Below are 17500 nucleotides of genomic sequence, written 5' to 3' on the forward strand. Positions count from 1 at the left end.
CGAACATGATGAGTCAATGGAAAGCTGAGGGGGGGGAGAGCCGGACAGGGGAAGCCACAGCACTGGAGCGGAACTGCGGCTTGTTGAAGTCACAGTCACAGGCCGTGACCAAACACAAACCTCCTGCTGCAGCTCATATACTTCTGCCAGTCTTCATTCACATGTTCTGCTCTGTGTGTGTATGTGTATGTGTGTGTGTGGTGTGTGTGTGTGTGTGCACGGGGGTGTGTGTGTGTGTGTGTGTGTGTGTGTGTGTGTTTGTTGTGTGTGTGTGTGTATGTGGTACGTGTGTACGCCCTTGTCTATGTGTACTGCAAGTTTGTATGGTATGTTTGCAAAGTACATTTGTGCAAATGTAGTCTCTGAGACTACTAGAGACTGTGTGTGTGTGTGTGTGTGTGTGTGTGTGTGTGTGTGTGTGTTGTGAGAAAAGGTGAGATACAGTGTGTGTTGTGTCCAGTGCACACTGCAGCCGTGTTTAAAGCCTTGTCACCACCAGCATCTCCAGGCTGGTATAAACACGTCAACACAATAACTCTTCCCCAAACACCAAGAAAAAGTGTGTGTGAGTGTGTGTGTTAGAGTATTTCTGGCCGCGGAGCAGGATTAGCTCATATATGCTACGTGTGGGTTTTTGGAGGCTGTGGTGAAAAGGCTAAGTAAACAGTGTGTGATGAACGGCCTGCTCATCTCCCCCACACTGATGCACGCTCGCACACACACACGCACACACAGACACACACTCTGTGCTGGGGTGTGTCCATGCCCAGCAGCAGCAGCTGACGACAATGGGCCCAGAAGTGCGACCAGGGGCCCCGAAATTAAACTCTGTCCAGCAGAGGAAGCGAGGCCCTTTCCTACCGGCTCTGGAAATAGCCTGCGGAACATTTCCTCATCACATACATTCCCTTTAACACGCCTCCCACAATACGTCTCCTGACTTTGAGGGATATGAGTGGAAGGCTGCTGCTAAATGCACAGAGATTAAGGCTGGTGTGTGTGTGGGGGGGGGGGGGTCATGTGTGTTTGTGTGTGGGTATTTGCAAGGTGGGAGGCATTGGGTTTGCAAGTGTGTCTCTGTGTGCGCATTTTAAACCTGCATAATTATCTGTTGATTCAGTTGCTTGTGTATTAGGAGGATCAGTTGTTCAGTACATAGTCATTTGTAAATGAATTGTGTGTGTGTGTGTGTGTACACGAGTACACAGACAAACAGATGCATCTCTTTGTGTGTGCATGGGTTTGTCCCCGACTCTCCAAGCTAATTTGCGCGCCACGAGGCAGATGTCTATAACGGGGATTTGTGGTCGCAGGAATTAGCAAACGGGCCGGATATGTTTAAAGGGCTGTGGTCTTTTGTCTCTCTAAATGCTGGTCAGAGGATCTGACCGAGGACTGGAACAAATATTCCTCAGACTTCTGTGTTGAGACCCCCACTACTCTCTCCTCTCTCTCTCTACTCTCTCTCTCTCTCTCTCTCTCTCTCTCTTTCTCTTTCTTTCTGTCTTTCTCTTTCTTCCTTCCTTTCTTTTTCTCTCTCTCAGACCACACAGACTCCGTGCTCCCTTTAGGGCATGACCTTAGTGTTGGGGCGCACGTGGTGCTGAGTGTCCTGGTGGTCGACCTTGTCAGATTATCTCTTTACCTCTCTCTCTCTCTCTTTCTCTGTGTCCTCTGTTTCTCTCAGCCAACCTCCTGAAAAAAAAAGCCTTTTACCCCCCCAAAAGCATGGGTGGAGCACAAACTCTTCTCTCTAAACAGAGAGCCACAGCCAGGCCTGCGTCCTGACCTGAGTGAAATTGCCCATCTGATTGTTTGCAACATGAAAGCAAAATAGAGCGTATGTTTGTGTATGATTGAGTGACGGAGAGAGAGGGAGGGAGTAGGAGAAGGACAATAAATGGGAGAGAGAGAGAGAAGAAGGAGGCAGAAGTATCATTAGTGGAGGAGGGCAAGATGGAGGGAGTGCTCTCAGTGTGGGGTTTGTTTTCCTTCGGCCGGTGTGAACAGGATGGAGCTGTTTTGCGGTGCACGGGAGACGGGGGTTCCTGCCCCTGATGTTTTAAACAAGACGTCAGAAAAATCAAATGGCTATGTAATCCAAGATGCAGGGCTTTCTTTTTGCGCCCCCCCTCTCCCTCCCGCTCCCCTTTGGCCTGTCTGGGGTAGAGTAGGCATTTGGCTCGGCTAGGTCCTCTTGTTTATTTTGTTCAGCCCACTTTTGAAAACGTATTCTCATGTCTCATAATACCATCTCTCTCTCTCTCTCTCATCTCTCTCTCTCTCTCTCTCTCTCTCTCTCTCTCTCTCTCTCTCACTCTCTCTCACACTCACACTCACACTCTCTCTCTTTCTTCTATCCTTCTCTTTCCCTCCCACTCTCTGAGTCATTGTTTCTTCTCCATCTGCATGTGAAAGACTCACCTTCTCTTTTTGTATACATAAGAAAAATGGCTACTAGAGTTCCTTTGTGCTACTGTAGTTCCACAGAATTTCTCACCCTCCACCCCCACACACACGGACACACGCAGATGCTCACACACGCGCGCACACACACACACACACACACACACACACACACACACACACACACACACACACACACACACAAAGAGAGAGAGAGAGACAGTCTCCCCCTCTTTCGTCTTTATGCATGCTCCCTCCCCATGCATGCATGCACGCACACACACACACACACACACACACACTCACACAACACACTCACACACACACACACACACACACTACACATGCTCTCTTTCTCACACCCACACATACAGAGACCCCTGAAGTGATGGGAAGGACAAGTTCCTGCCATACATAAGCACAGGCCCTCTCCCACAACCAGCAGATGGAGCGTGCAGACGTAAAGGGAGAAAAAGACAAATAGGCAGAGAAAGAGAGAAATGGAGAGGAAGGGATGAAGAGAGGAAGAGAGGGAGGGAGAGGTGCCCCGGGGAGCCATCTCTCATGTTGACTGTGCCTCTCTCAACACTAAACGTGAGTGCAGAAACAGACACACAACACACACCACACAACACTAACACAGATGCGTCCAGATGAGCACATGGGCTGCGTTTCCACGGGAACCGCAGGGGGGATCAAGTTCAGCCGGCCGCCCGCCCGAGCTCCTGCTTATCAATGTGATCAAAGTGATTGGCGGACGGGGTCGCTAGCGGACTGATTTGTTTGGAGAGAAGCGCATGCCAGCTGTAGGGAATGGGGAGAGAGAATAGAAGCCCGCTGTCTGCTATGGATGATAGCACTGGGGGGGGTGTGCCATGTGGATCACATCTATCACTCTACCCATCGGTATCAGCAACATCAGTTCTCTATGAATGCCCCCCTCCCTATCTTCTCTGTCGCTTCTTTCTCTCTCTCTCTCGCTCTCTTTGACTCTCTATCTCTCTTTTACTCTCTGTCTCTCTCCCTCTCCATATCTTCCTTCTTTGACTCTGTTTAGTCTCTTTCCCCCCCTTATATTACCTCCACTGAGTCCTCTCTCCCTCTCTCTATTGGTTCCCATTAATGTCCAGCGAGTTGTGTTTATTTATTTCCTCTCTGATTTCACTCTCTCCTCTGCCGTAGCCACAACATCAATCCTCAGCCCCCTTTCTCCCTCGAGGCCCTCGAAACATCTGCCTGCCTGCCTGTCTGTTTGTCTGTCTGTCTGAATAGAATAGGAATAGGTCTTTATGTCCACTTCATATCAGATTCCATATCGCACATTATTTTTTTGCAGCACTAAGGGTGGTTATTGTAGTTGGATAAAAACTGTGTTTGAGTCTATTTGTCCTTGCGTTAATTGATCTGTATCATCTGGCTGAAGGCAACAGTTCAAACAGAGAGTGACCGGGATGGTGGGTGTCCTTTATAATGTTCTGGGCTTTTTTGAGACAACGGGAACTGTGTCTGTCCTACTGCCTGCCTGCCTGCCTGACTGCCTTCCTACCTGCCTGACTGTCTGTGTGTCTCTGTCTGTCTGCCTGCCTGCCTGTCTGTCTGTCTGCCTGCCTCTGTGTGTCTGTCTGTCTGTCTGCCTGCCTGCCTGCCTGTCTGTCTGTCTGACTGTCTCTGTGTTTGTCTGTCTGTCTGTGTGTCTGTCTGTCGACCTGCATTCTTGACTGTGTGCCTGCCTGTCTGCCTGCCTGCCTGTCTGTCTGTCTGTCTGTCTGTCTGTCTGCCTGTCTGCTTGACTATCTCTGTGTTTGTCTGTCTGTCTGTCAGTCTGCTGCCTGCCTGACTCCATTCATCATCCCAGGCCAGGCAGGGAGGCAGACAGACAGACAGACAGACAGACAGACAGACACGGACACACACACACACACACAGAGACTGTCTGACTGTCATATTCTGTCCAAACATAGTGCAGAAAAACAGAAATGTATTTATGTTCATATGGTCTGGATATTTATGTTCATATAGTCTGACTCACTACCTACCTGTCTGTCTGTCTCTCTGTGTGTGTGTGTGTGTGTGTGTGTCTTCTGTCTGTCTGTTTGTGTGTCTGCCTGCCTGCCTGCCTGCTTGCCTAGTCCTGGATGATGAATGGAGTCATTAACCGAGCAGTGGGATGTGTCAGGGCTGTGATAAACTGGCAGCGTGCGGCCCCCAGGTCCCTCCTCTCTGTTTGGTCAACACACACAAGAGCTTCCCTCCCTCTGTCTGTGGGCTCTCGCTGAGGGATCTCCCAAACCCTCATATCTCTCTCACACTCTCTTCTTTTTCATCCGACACTCAGTAATTCACTCTCAGTAATTCTCCCTCCCTCCCTTCCTTTTCTCTCTCTCTCTCTCTCTCTCTCTCTCTCCTCTCTCTCTCTCTCTCTCTCTCTCTCTTTCTCTCTCTCACCCTATCTCTCTCTCTGTATGATTCCCAACCTGCCTCTGTGTCAGTATCTTTCTGTGGGAACCGTGTGTGTGTGGGGGGGGGGGGGTTGATCGATGGCCAACCAGCACAGCAGACACACATCTGTCTGGGTAGCGGAGGGGTAGTGGAGGGGCAGCGGATGTGGAGGGGCATTAGTGTGGGCACAAGACGAGGAGCGGGCCAGCCTGGTACACAAGGGGCTGATGCCAGGGCACTGTTTTGAGAACTGTCCCGATCGGGTGAGTGAGTGAAACGACAGCCTGGCAAGCCCTGAAAGGAAGCCCACTCACATGCGTGTGCAGGAATGAAATGGAAAGAGAGAGTGATTGAGAGAGACAGTGAGAATGAGAGAGAGAGAGACAGAAAGAAGGAGGAAGAGAGAGAGGCAGCAGACCCCTGTATGGTTAACCACAGCTGTGCGTGAGACATTGGGTTGGGTGGAGGGGGAGTTCGCATCAAAGATGAAATGATATATATTTATATATATGATGTATGTATAACCATATGAACATAAATACATTTCTGTTTTTCTGCACTATGGTTTGGACAGAATAAGAGAGAGAGAGAGAGAGAAAAGGGGGACAGAGAAAGTAAGAAGAAGAGGAGAAGCGAGGGAACGGGGAGAACGAGTGTGAGAGAGAGGGAAAGAGTGAGCTGGCCGTGTCTCCTGCTCTGTGCACATCTGCTGTGGCTGCCCCCTGCGAGACTGCGGCCGGACCCCAAACTATTTGGCAAGCCAGCGTTTCCCTCAGCCTGCATTTAGTTCTGCAGCTACAGTACGCTGAGAGGCAGCCGGCGAGACAAAGAGAGGGAGGGAGAGTGGTGTGTGTGTGTGTGTGTGTGTGTGAGAGAGAGAGAGAGAGAGAGAGAGACCGAGAGAGAGAGAGAATGTGTGTGTGTTTTTGTGGACAACTCGGATTCAAACGCGGTGAATTGCCACAGGCAGCTCATGGTAACACTTTTGGGAGCTAACAGCTGCCTTGGGATGTTTGCCACGAGTTTGATCTCTAGCATTCTTTGTGCATGTGTGTCTGCGAGTCTGTGTGTGTCCATGCATCTATGTATCCGTGTGTGTGGTTTCTGTGTGTGGGGAAGAAGGCAGCCAGCGATGCACCGTAGATTGGACCATCGTGCCGTGCCGTGTGCTCGGCCATGTGGTCTGGGCAGCCGTGACGGTCAGAAGTGTGTGTGTGTGTAAGTGTGTGTAAGTGTGTGTGTGTGAACCTGTGGTGCAGTGGGTCTCCCGTCAGCGGGCCCCATACGAGAAACTGATGGAGTGAGCACTTTGCCTTCCTTTTAAGATCGCCGCCCGCACTGCGCTGCTCTGTGCCGCCGCCGATGCCAGGCTTATTTATGGCGTGGCGGCCCTCCCCCCTCGCCACAATGATGAAGGAATTCTCCGATTGTTATTCCTAGAGGCCACACATTAAAATAATTGAAAGCGCAAGAGGGGCAGATCAAAACAGAGGAGGTGTTATTTTTACCCAGCCGATGAGAGATAAGGGATTAGAGGCACTCGTCTACGTGATGGAGAGAGGGAGTGAGAGAGAGATAGAGAGCAGTGGAACAGAGGGATGGGCTAAGATTAATGTGGTATTGAGTCATATGAAGAATGGCCTGATAAACGAGTGCAAAGAGAGATGGATGGGGTGAGGTATGTTGAGGAAAGTTTTCCCTGAAGGACTCAGACCTTTCTTTCTCTTTTTCTCTCTCTCTCTCTCTCTCCCCTCTATCTCTCTCTCTGTGTATCTGTCTTTTCTTACTCATCAAGCAGACCCTTTCATCTGAACTGAAGAACACACACACACACGCTGGTGGTAGTAAATGCATAAGCGTGCACTATTCTATGACACAAGACGTGTAGTGATTATATGCCTAATCTGTCCCACCTCTTTTTTGGTTTTAAACTTTTCCTCACCATTGAATATTCAGTCTTCTTCTAGGTCATATTTTCCATCATTTTCAGTCGTTTTTGTTTTGACTTTTATGTCATTCAAACGTTTTTGTATGTTTTGCTTTCTGTTTTGTCATATAGACACACACAACATTCTCTTGCATTTGTTTTATATGGAAGTGTTCCCTGAGTCTACTCCACATGCTACAAGGTCCTGGCGCTGTGACGTGACACCATGATCAGAGTGCTCATGGTCTCGTGCCTCTTCGTCTCTTCTCCTCCTCTTTCTCAATGCGCTTTAAAGCCGAAACTCAGAACTCATCGTCTACACACACACACACACACACAGGCCCCTCTACTGTTTCACTCAGCCCATCAGGTGCTAGGGCTGCTGCATGTTCTCATCCAGCACCCCAGTGCCACAGCCCCAGCCCCAGCCCCAGCCCCATCAATGAGACCCAATGTCAATTGAAAGCCTTTTGTGAACCCCGAGGGGTTTTCAGTTGGGGGGGGGGGTCACAGATATGATAAATATTATGAATCAGGGGACACAGACTCTCTCTCTCTCTCTCTCTCTTCTCTCTCCTCTCTCTCTCTCTCTCTCTCTCTCTCTCTCTCTCTCTCCTCTGTCTGCAGCAGCTGAAAGAAGCCCCTTTCTTCTCTCCATTCACCCCATCTCACTGACAGAGGACCCCCACTTACTACCACCACCCCCCTTCTGCCCCTCCTCACTGCCCCGCTCCTCTGACATGGGGCAGAATGAATGGCACGGGCCCGGATAAAAGTATAAACAGCGTGTTGTTTGCTCTAGCGGCGGTGTCGGGGCCGTAATTCTTTGGGGCTCTTCAGAGGGACCGGGCAGCTCAGCCTCGGCGCGCCGGGCCCCCAGAGCCGGGTGGGTGATTAGGCCGGCCAAGCTGTTTGTTATCCTTCTTGTCACCGCCGACTTAAACTCCTCTCGTCCCCACCACACGGGGAGGGGGGCCCAGTGAGAGCGGCATAGTGGCCACCCATGTGCTGTGGACGCCCACCTACACTGCCCCTGCTGCCGCTTCGGTCACTTGTACTGTTGTTGGTGGTAGAAGCTTAAACAGCTAAGCCTGCTTTACTGCAGCCATATCCAGACTGGTATGGTGGAAAGGACAGTACAGGAATGGAAGTGACCTTACAGATTATCCTATACGAGAATGGATCCAGCAGAGGACGTTTGAAAATAGAAACTCAGACGTTTAGATTGTGGTCACTCACGCCAGTGGAATGTTGCCGTATCTATGTATTCAAGGTCAAGTTCAAGGTTATTGTCATGTACTCATCAATAAACATTTATCAGTAATACAATTTCTTATGCTCAAGACCCCAGCTCAACTTTAAAGAATAAATTAAATAGTAGTAATAAAAAAGGTATATTGAAATTAATTAAATAAGATTCCTTGCTGATGTTAGTTCTAAGAAATCTGAAGCAGCTGACTCCCCTCCACTGCTGTGCTCCCAGTGTGAATGGGTGTGTGCTCCTCTCCCTGCAGCCTCCTGTAGTCCACTATCAGCTCCTTAGTTTTGCTGACGTTGAGCAGCAGGTTGTTGTCCTGGCACCAAGATGTCAGGGTTGCCACCTCTGCTCTGTAGGCAGACTCATCACCATTCGTCATAACAGCCGATTATGGTGGTGTCATCAGCAGACTTAATAAAGGTGTGAGTCACCGTACAGTCATGTGTGAACAATGAGTACAACAGAGGGCTTAACACACGTCCCTGTGGGACACCAGTTCTGAGTGTTAGAGTGGAGGAGATGATGCTACCCAGCGGTACCTACCGCCTGTGGCCTGTCAGTCAAGTCTAGGATCCAGTGCACATGAAGGAACTGATGTTCAGGTCTGTAAAGATGAGTTTCCATTACAGGTAATCAGCCCACTACCCAGGTGCCCAGGCATTTAAAGTTATTTATTCATGCATGCTACATTGGGTTATGTTCCTGAGTGCCTACCTGCTCTCCTGAGTCCTGTTACATAGAGGGTGTGTGTGTGTGTGTGTGTGTGTGTGTGTGTGCGTGTGCTTGGTGAGATTAGCCACCAGGGCCAAACCAGGACTCCTGTCTGGCATCCATCTCCAGAGAGTTTCCCACAATTCCCCAGCTGCACAGTGCCTACCTGCTTCCTGGTTCCTGCCAAGCAGAGTTATTTTGGTTCTGGAATTTTATTTATCAGAGGTCACACGCAGTGGTCGCTAGAAAGACGTTGGTTCCCCGCAGACCCCCGGTCACTGTGTGTGTGTGTGTGTGTGTGAGTGTGTGTGTGTGTAGACGTCAGCAGGATGCCAGGTTGTATTTCTGGTCATTCCTCCTGATTAGATTAGGTGTGTGAGAAGCGGAAGGGCTCTGGTCTTTTTTGATTGATTCATGGCAAACAGTGGACGTTTCCACTTGAGCTTTTCCCAGAAACTTCCACGAACCGACCGCCATTGTTCCTTGTGTGCTCTGACGTGTGCCTGAGTGCTATCCTCAGCCCCTAACTTCAGTATTACCTTCCACATTTTCACTGGTACAAAGATGACTTCTGGTCATTTTTTTATTTTATTTTGTATTTATCTTTTATTTGACCAGCTGAGTCCGTTGAGATCTTAAATATCTGTTCCAAGGGAGCCTTGAGCTTGAGTCAGCTCAGAGACTCACAGTAACTAGAGAAAGAAGCGGGTGATTTGTAGGCGCATTGTTTTAGTGTGTGTGTGTGTGTGTGCACATGCGTAATCACCATGTAGTAGCAAAAAAACAAACAGAATCCAGTCCAAGTGTTTGACCTTGTGCTCCAAGTGTTTGTGTGTCTGTCTGTGTTGTGTGTGTGTGTGTGTGTGTGTGTGTGTGTGTGTGTGTGTGTGTGTGTGTGTGTGTCTGTTGTCTGTGTTTGTGTGTGCACTCACTCTTTCTTAATTGTATAGCTGCATTTGTGCCTGCTTTTGTCTGTGTCTGTGGGTGTGTGTGTGTGAGAGAGATCGAGAGAGAGAGAGAGAGAGATGGGGAGTGTGTGTGTTGGTATGTACTGTATATTTACATGTGCATGTGTATGTATATTTTTCCGTGTGTGTTACGTTGCACATTAGTGTATGTCTGAATGAGAGCGGAGCAGCACAAATGAGAGCCTTGATGGATGCGGCTGGTGAGGCACTGAACCACAGAGGGGGACACAGCGGCATGCCAAACAAATTACTCCACAATTAGACAGGCAGCAGCCCCCTCCCTACACGCACACACGCATACACATACACATACACTCTCCCCTCTGTCAGACATAGCAGAAGGTGAAACTGAAGGCGGCCGTCTAGTCCCGTCCTGTGACGCTCGATCCCACTCTGTAACCTCCCTGATTCCACTGTTCTACAGCCGCACACACACACACACACGCACACACACACGCACACACACACGCATACACACACGCACACACGCACACACACACAGAATGGAATTAATTGTTTGGCTAAGACAGGCCGTCAGCGTGCCCAATATGGAATGCAGACGTCCACAAGAAAAAGCTCCCCTCCGATTTACAGCCGGAAGCCCAGCAACTTGGCCAGAGCCTTTAACTGTCTTTTAATTACTTTCCAGCTCTCCCCAGCTTTCAGCTGCAAAGCGCAGGCTTTGGGGCTTTTGTGTGTGTGTGTGTCGTGCGTGCGTGCGTGCGGCGTGCGGGTGTGTGTGTTTGTGGGCATACTGTAGGCATAGGCGAGGGAATATGAAGAGAGAAGGTATGTGTATGAACAGTGAGTGAGTAAAATAAAAATTAATACGACTGTGTGGGTGTGTATGTGTATGTGCATGTGCGTGTCTGCACGTGTATGTATGTGTGTGTGTGTGTGTGTGTGCAGACATTCATTAGATCATTTGTCTGTGTGTGGATTGTTTGCTCTCTGTTCCATCCTCAAGGCCTTGCCTGACAGTGTGAGGTGACACCCAGGCAACAGAGCCTTGACCTCACGGGTGACATCACTGGCCGACCAGCCTCTGTGTGTGTGTGTGTGGATCTAGCCCTCTGTGTGTGTGTGTGTGTGTGGATCTAGCCCTCTGTGTGTGTGTGTGGATCTAGCCCTCTGTGTGTGTGTGTGTGTGGATCTAGCCCTCTGTGTGTGTGTGTGTGTGTGTGTGTGTGTGTGTGTGTGTGTGTGTGTGTAAAACTAGCCCTCTGCAGCGGCTTCATCCCATAATTCCTCCACGGCGACTGTGTTTACACCGTGGCCCATTGCCATAGTGATGAAGCTCCCTGCCAAAGCCCTGGTTACACATTCACTTAATTGTGTGTATGTGTGTGTGTTGAGAGAGAATGTGTGAGTAGTGTCAGGGTGTGTGTGTGTGTGTGTGTGTGTGTGTGTGGAGGGGCATAGATAGAGAAAGCAAATTTAAGTGTGTGTGTGTGTGTGTGTGTGAAGGGGCATAGATAGAGAAAGCAAATTTGGTGAGTGAGTGTGTGTGTGTGGTGTGCCCAAACAAACTACAGTGGGTGTGTGTGGTGTGAGTACTGTGTATGTGTGTGTGTTCGCTAGCGAGCGGAGCATTGTGTCGTGCAAACAGCGTGTGCTTCTGACGCCATCGCCGCTGCTCTACAGTAATCCCCACTAGACTCCACCACCACCACGCCACTGCTGCTGCTGCTGCCTCTCCTTTCCTCTCCTCTCCTCTTTCCCCTCTCCTCTCCTCCACTCCTCTCCTCTCCTGCTCTCCATTCTTCTCCTTTCCTCTCCACTCCTCTCCACTCCTCTCCTCTCCTGCTCTCCTCTCATCCTCCCCTCTCCTTTCCTCTCCTCTCCTCCTCCTCTCTCCACTCCTCTCCTCCTCCTCTCTCCACTCTCTCCTCCTCTCTCCACTCCTCCCCTCCTCTCTCCACTCCTCTCCTCCTCCTCTCCTCCACTCCTCTCCTCCTCTCTCCACTCCTCTCCTCCTCCTCTCTCCACTCCTCTCCTCCTCTCTCCACTCCTCTCCTCCTCTCTCCACTCCTCTCCTCCTCCTCTCTCCTCTCCTCCTCCTCTCTCCTCCTCTCTCCCCTCCTCTCCTCCTCCTCTCTCCACTCCTCTCCACTCCTCTCCTCCTCCTCTCTCCTCCTCTTCTCCCCTCCACCTCCTCTCCTCTTCCTCTCCCTCTCCTCCTCCTCTCTCCTCCCCTCCTCCTCTCTCCTCCTCTCTCCCCTCCTCTCCTCCTCCTCTCTCCTCCTCTCTTTTCTCCTCCTCTCTCCTCTCTCCACTCCTCTCCTCCTCTCTCCCCTCCTCTCTCCACTTCTCTCCTCCTCCTCTCTCCTCCTCTCTTTTCTCCTCCTCTCCTCTCTCCTCCTCCTCTCTCCACTCCTCTCCTCCTCTCCTCCTCCTCTCTCCACTCCTCTCCTCCTCCTCTCTCCACTCCTCTCCTCCTCTCTCCCCTCCTCTCTCCACTCCTCTCCTCCTCCTCTCTCCTCCTCTCTTTTCTCCTCCTCTCTCCTCTCTCCTCCTCCTCTCTCCACTCCTCTCCTCCTCCTCTCTCCTCTCTCCACTCCTCTTCCTTCCCTCTTCCTCCTCTTGATGTTCCTGGGCAGCTTAAGTTCTGGCTCTTGTCTGGTCCCTCTCACCTCACGGTCCTCTACTCCTCTCCCCCCTCTGCTCCTCCACTCATCTCCTCCCTCCTCCACTCCTCTCCCTCTCTGCTCTTCCACTCCTCTCCCCCTCTCTCATTCCATTCCTCTCCTCTGCTCCATTCCTCTCATTTTTCTACTCCTTTCCTCTCCTCTACTCACCTCCCCTCTGCTCCTCTGCTTGGGCTTATTGTGCCACCACAGTGAACCACTAAAGCCCTGTGACGTTGACGCAGACCCGGCTGCAGAGTGCAGTGATGGAGGGGGCATTTGAGATTTCCGCGGGGCCACTATTTTCAGGCGTGATTATTCAGGCCCCGGCTACAAAAATATAATGGGAATCATCCACCTTATAGTTTTACCTGAACGTGAAACAACAAGAATTAACGGTTGGATTGGTAGTCGTTTTGTAACACATTATCCTAACATGTCAGAAAAGCTGTAATCCCGTCGACTTCGTGTTGAAAGAATGTGAATTTCCAGTCATCCTTCCTGAATTTTGACGTAAGATCCCACTCGCATGCTAACTGAATCAACTGGGCTTTCCTTTCATGCAACATGCTCCTCCTGTGCTCACTGAAAACGCCCGTGAAGGTGGAGAAACTGTTCCCACATGAAGCTGTGGATACGCCGACTGTAAGTCCTAGTTTGAACGCAGCTTTAACGGAGGGCATTGCTGTGAGAGGACCAGACAACTTCTGCAACACATCAAGCGAAGTCCACGAAGAGTAGGAGCGAGAGATTTCATTTCGACACAAACTGAGCCGCCACGCAAAACTCTGCCTCCTTCAATTCAGTTTTTCCTATATCCAAAAGTGGTTGATTGCCACTGTGTCCAAGAAGTTTGGATGATTTGGATCTAGAGCGCATAATGCCTGCACCAACGTACTGTTGCGCTCATTGAACCTTTGTCTCATTTCCCCTACCACAGCATCTAGGGTGCTAAAGAAGACTCTTTTACATTCAAGTTTGTTTGGCTCATTGTTCTGGCCTACCGTGCTTTCAACCCCAAAATCCTCAAGCCCCCTACTCAGACATTTCTGTCGTTTTGCACTTGGCTGTGCAATGTGTGCAAGTGTATCGCATTTGGCCCATAATGCCTCAAACTCTTCATCACATCTCAGCTTCTCTAGGCACTCCAATACACTTAGGACAAGTTTCACACCAGTGTAGAGGTCTGTTGCATCGGCCTGAAGAACTCTATTGGCAGGATCAGCTGCAAGGGAAGCGGCAAATCTGTCCGTGTCGCGTTTCGGGTGTGTTGAGCGAGCGACCAGAGCATCAAAGCAGAAGTTGAAAGTTGGTCAACTTCATTATGGTAATGAGCTATGACGCCAGACAGAGCTTATTTTGCAGCTCAAGTCAGCGACAATGTGTACGTACAGTTAGGATTAGGCAAAGTAAAACTGAGGGGGCATTTTTTTTTTTTACCAGGGCACCTCCCCCTTTTGCCCCCCCCCCCCCCCCCCCCCCCTCCAGGTTTCGCAGACAGACAGGAGCTCTGTTGACCAACGGTCTGTTTAATCACTCAGCATGGACACAACCTTGGCTGGCTGTTACCAGGCCTCCCTTCTTCCAAAGAGCATAGAAGGACTTCTTATACTCTTAATCCATTTTGTTAATCATTGATTATATTGGATCACTTCCTCTGGGGCGCTTTATCAGTTGTCACACCATGATTCACTGACCTTCTCTTTTGTTTAAATTTTGAAGGGAGTAAGAAGACATTATCAAATAGTAAGACCAGAAGTAATTATGTCTTGTATTATGTGTGTGTTCACTCTCTTTAACGCATATTCACATAGTGTTTGTATTTTCAGTACACTGTACATGCAATATATTTCACTAGTTTACAGTACACAGCTTCAGTACTTCAGCTGTACTGCACTCTAAATACAGATTTGCAATAGTTTACACTATTGTGATTATGCTCTTGGTGGTTGAGACTGCTCTGTTAGATGTTGGTCTCTCAAGCAGAACACTTGTGTAATGTTTACTGTGCTTTTGGAAGTGAGTGTGTGTGCTGAATGTGGCCAGACGCTCAGTGAGACATGAGCGTGCTCAGGGGCTCTGCTGTTCATCTTCTCCCACCTCCTCCTGGCTCGCTCACTCCCCTCTGTGATGATACCCAGAGAGCTCGGGAGTTTCCCAGAGATCATCTTTACTGTAGCTGTCACAATCAACCAACCGCAAATATGTCAACACACATACACACACACACACACACACACGCATACACACACACACACACACACATACACCCCTCCACACACACACACACACACACACACATACACCCCTCCACACACACATACACATACACCCCTCCACACACACACACACACACATACACCCCTCCACACACACACACACACACACACACACACACACACACACACACATACACCCCTCCACACACACACACACACACACCCCTCCACACACACACACACACACACATACACCCCTCCACACACACACACACATACACCCCTCCACACACACACACACACATACACCCCTCCACACACACACACACACACACACGCATACACCCCTCCACACACACACACACACACACACACACACACACACACACACACACATATACCCCTCCACACACACACACACACACACACACACACACACACACACATACACCCCTCCACACACACCCCTCCACACACACACACACACACACACATACACCCATCCACATACACAGACACACACACGCATACACCCCTCCACACACACACACACACACACACACACATACACCCCTCCACACACACACACACACACAGTTGGGATGCATTGAGCTGGGATGCTTTAGGCCATTGTGCTCTTCGAAAGTAAACATTCCGTCCCTCTCATCCTCCTAGTTATGTTTCTCTCTTTTTCATTTCTCTCTCCCCCTGCCTCCCTCTCTTTCTTTCTCTGTCTCTGTGGATGGGCGTTATCATACTGACTTGACAGACAGCGCATGCTTATGCAATCTGCTTGTTTGCTTATGCAATCTGCTGGTTTGTTTCTGCTGCTCCCTCCCCAAAAAAGCCCACGGGGACCCGTCTCAGTGTAAGGAGCTGGGTGGATGTGGGAGTGAGAGGGGAGTTCAGTCACAGGTGTGACCGAGAACAGAGGCCTAGACGTGGCGGTGAGTCGAGCGATACCAGTTTAAATGAGCCGTGAAAGTGGAGAGCTACTCTTTTCATCATCAGGTTGGCAGGATTAAAAAGCTGGAGGGAGACAGACAGGGAGGATAGAGGAGAGAGAATGGAGGAGAGAAAAGAGAGAAAGAGAGAAGTGGGAAGAAGGACTGTGGACAGAGGTTGAGCAAGAGTTCATGTGTTCTTTCCATCCTTTTACCTCTCACACATTTCATCATGCCCATAAAGCTCATTTGAATTGAGCTGGAATCGAGTCAAGAGCTGTTGTGTTTAAATAGGATGGCGTGTTTGTTTAGAGAGGAGGTGTCAGAGCCATGCTGGTTTCCAGCCTCCCACAGTTTGTCTTGCAACTGTTTCACCCCCTCTGTGTGTGTGTGTGTGTGTGTGTGTGTGTGTGTGTGTGTGTGCTGCCCCGTGCCAAGTTGTGCTCAGCATGGGCCGTGCAGGCTGCCCCAGTCTCCGTGAGTTATCAGGGCAATTGAGGGAAACGGGGGCTGTTATTGCTGCTTAATTGTGCTGATCGTGATGAATTGTTCTTCCTTACCTTTCCCCACTCCGGCCAAGTGCCCTACCGAGCACAGCATGTGGAATGTGTGGTTATTTCCGAGTGTGTGTGTGTGTGTCTGTCTGTGTGTGTGTGTGTGTGTGTGTGTGTGTGTGTGTGTGTGTTTTGTGTGCATGTGTGTGCGTGTGCGGACATGTGTGTGTGTGAGTGTGTATTTGCATGCATCTGTGACTTTGTGTGAGGCAGAGGGCAACACTAATCCTTGCACCACGGTTAACCCACACCTCAACTGGAATTAAAACAATAAAGCTCCCACTCTGTGAATGGAGCGATGAGATCGTCATTCCAAACCGAGAACATAGAGAGACACGCTGGATACAAACATGTTTTTGTGGCTGTTAGCAACCCCGACAAACAGGAGGACAGAGAACCATGGGTGTGGTTAGAGAAAGAGAGAGAGAGAGAGAGAGAGAGAGAGAGTTTCTGTGTGAGGGAGAAAGACAGAGGGATAGACAGACTGACAGTGGGAGAAGGGGAGAGAGAGAGAGAGAGAAAGAGCAGACACAGGCCATGAACTCTGCGACCGCAGCAGAGGATTCATCAAATCGTCCATCACCTGTCAGACAGTAGCAGCAGCCTCTGTTGTACGCCAGCACATCATGCCAGACGGCTTCCCTATACCCCCAGAGAGACCTCCCAAAGTGCGAGTGTGTGTATGTGTCTGTGTGTGTGTTTGTGTGCGTGAGAGAGTGCATTTGCGTTTATGTGTTTGTTTGTCTGTCTGTCATATATGAAATATATGCTTGTCTGAGACATAAATGAATATGTTGGTGTGCGTGCGTGCGTACGTGTGTGTGTGTGACAACATTCAACTCCTTGACACGCAAAGCACCAGAAGGACAATAATCAATCACTTTCATTTGCGCATGATTCAGCACTGGACAGAGCTACCCCTACAAGGACAACTGGCCTGCCTGCCTTTCTGCTGACCATACAGTAGCGTATCAGACACAGTTCTGAAAAACAGCCCTACACGATGACATCCACAGATTCACAATTAAAGCTCGTCTTCAGATACTACCAGCAAAGTCAAACTTAGCAACATGGTATCCATCCACACATGAGCCATTCTGTCTGCAACATCACAGTAGGCAAAGGGAGACGATCAAGCACATCCTTAATGCCTGCGCTGCCTACAAAGGACTGTACATCGCGCACCACGACCGTATCCTTACACTGTCAGTGAAGGAGCTCCGCGACAATGGCAACTTTACTGCAATCCATCACAACTAAAAGATCAAGACACACTCCCCCCACACTCGAACAGTGCACTACAATGGAAACTGCCATAAATAACTGACCAAATACACCCGACATAGTTGTAAATAATGAACACACCAAAGTCGTTACAATAATATAAATTGGTTGCTCTTTCGATGCTAAAATGGACATCTGCTATGTTTGATGAAACTGCTGAAGT

The 17500-nt window shown here is 49.7% G+C and overlaps 1 protein-coding gene across 1 annotated transcript in view; it reads left to right on the top strand.

The window, feature by feature from the left end:
* The window catches only part of bbs9 (Bardet-Biedl syndrome 9), a 115741-nt gene that overhangs the window by 78616 nt on the left and 19625 nt on the right, over positions 1-17500 (top strand). The window contains 1 exon segment of the mRNA XM_042107603.1: positions 8287-8359. Within this exon segment, the coding sequence (XP_041963537.1) occupies positions 8287-8359 (73 nt within the window).

Source organism: Alosa sapidissima, chromosome 10 (genome assembly GCF_018492685.1).
Source record: "Alosa sapidissima isolate fAloSap1 chromosome 10, fAloSap1.pri, whole genome shotgun sequence".
NCBI classification, from domain to species: domain Eukaryota; kingdom Metazoa; phylum Chordata; class Actinopteri; order Clupeiformes; family Clupeidae; genus Alosa; species Alosa sapidissima.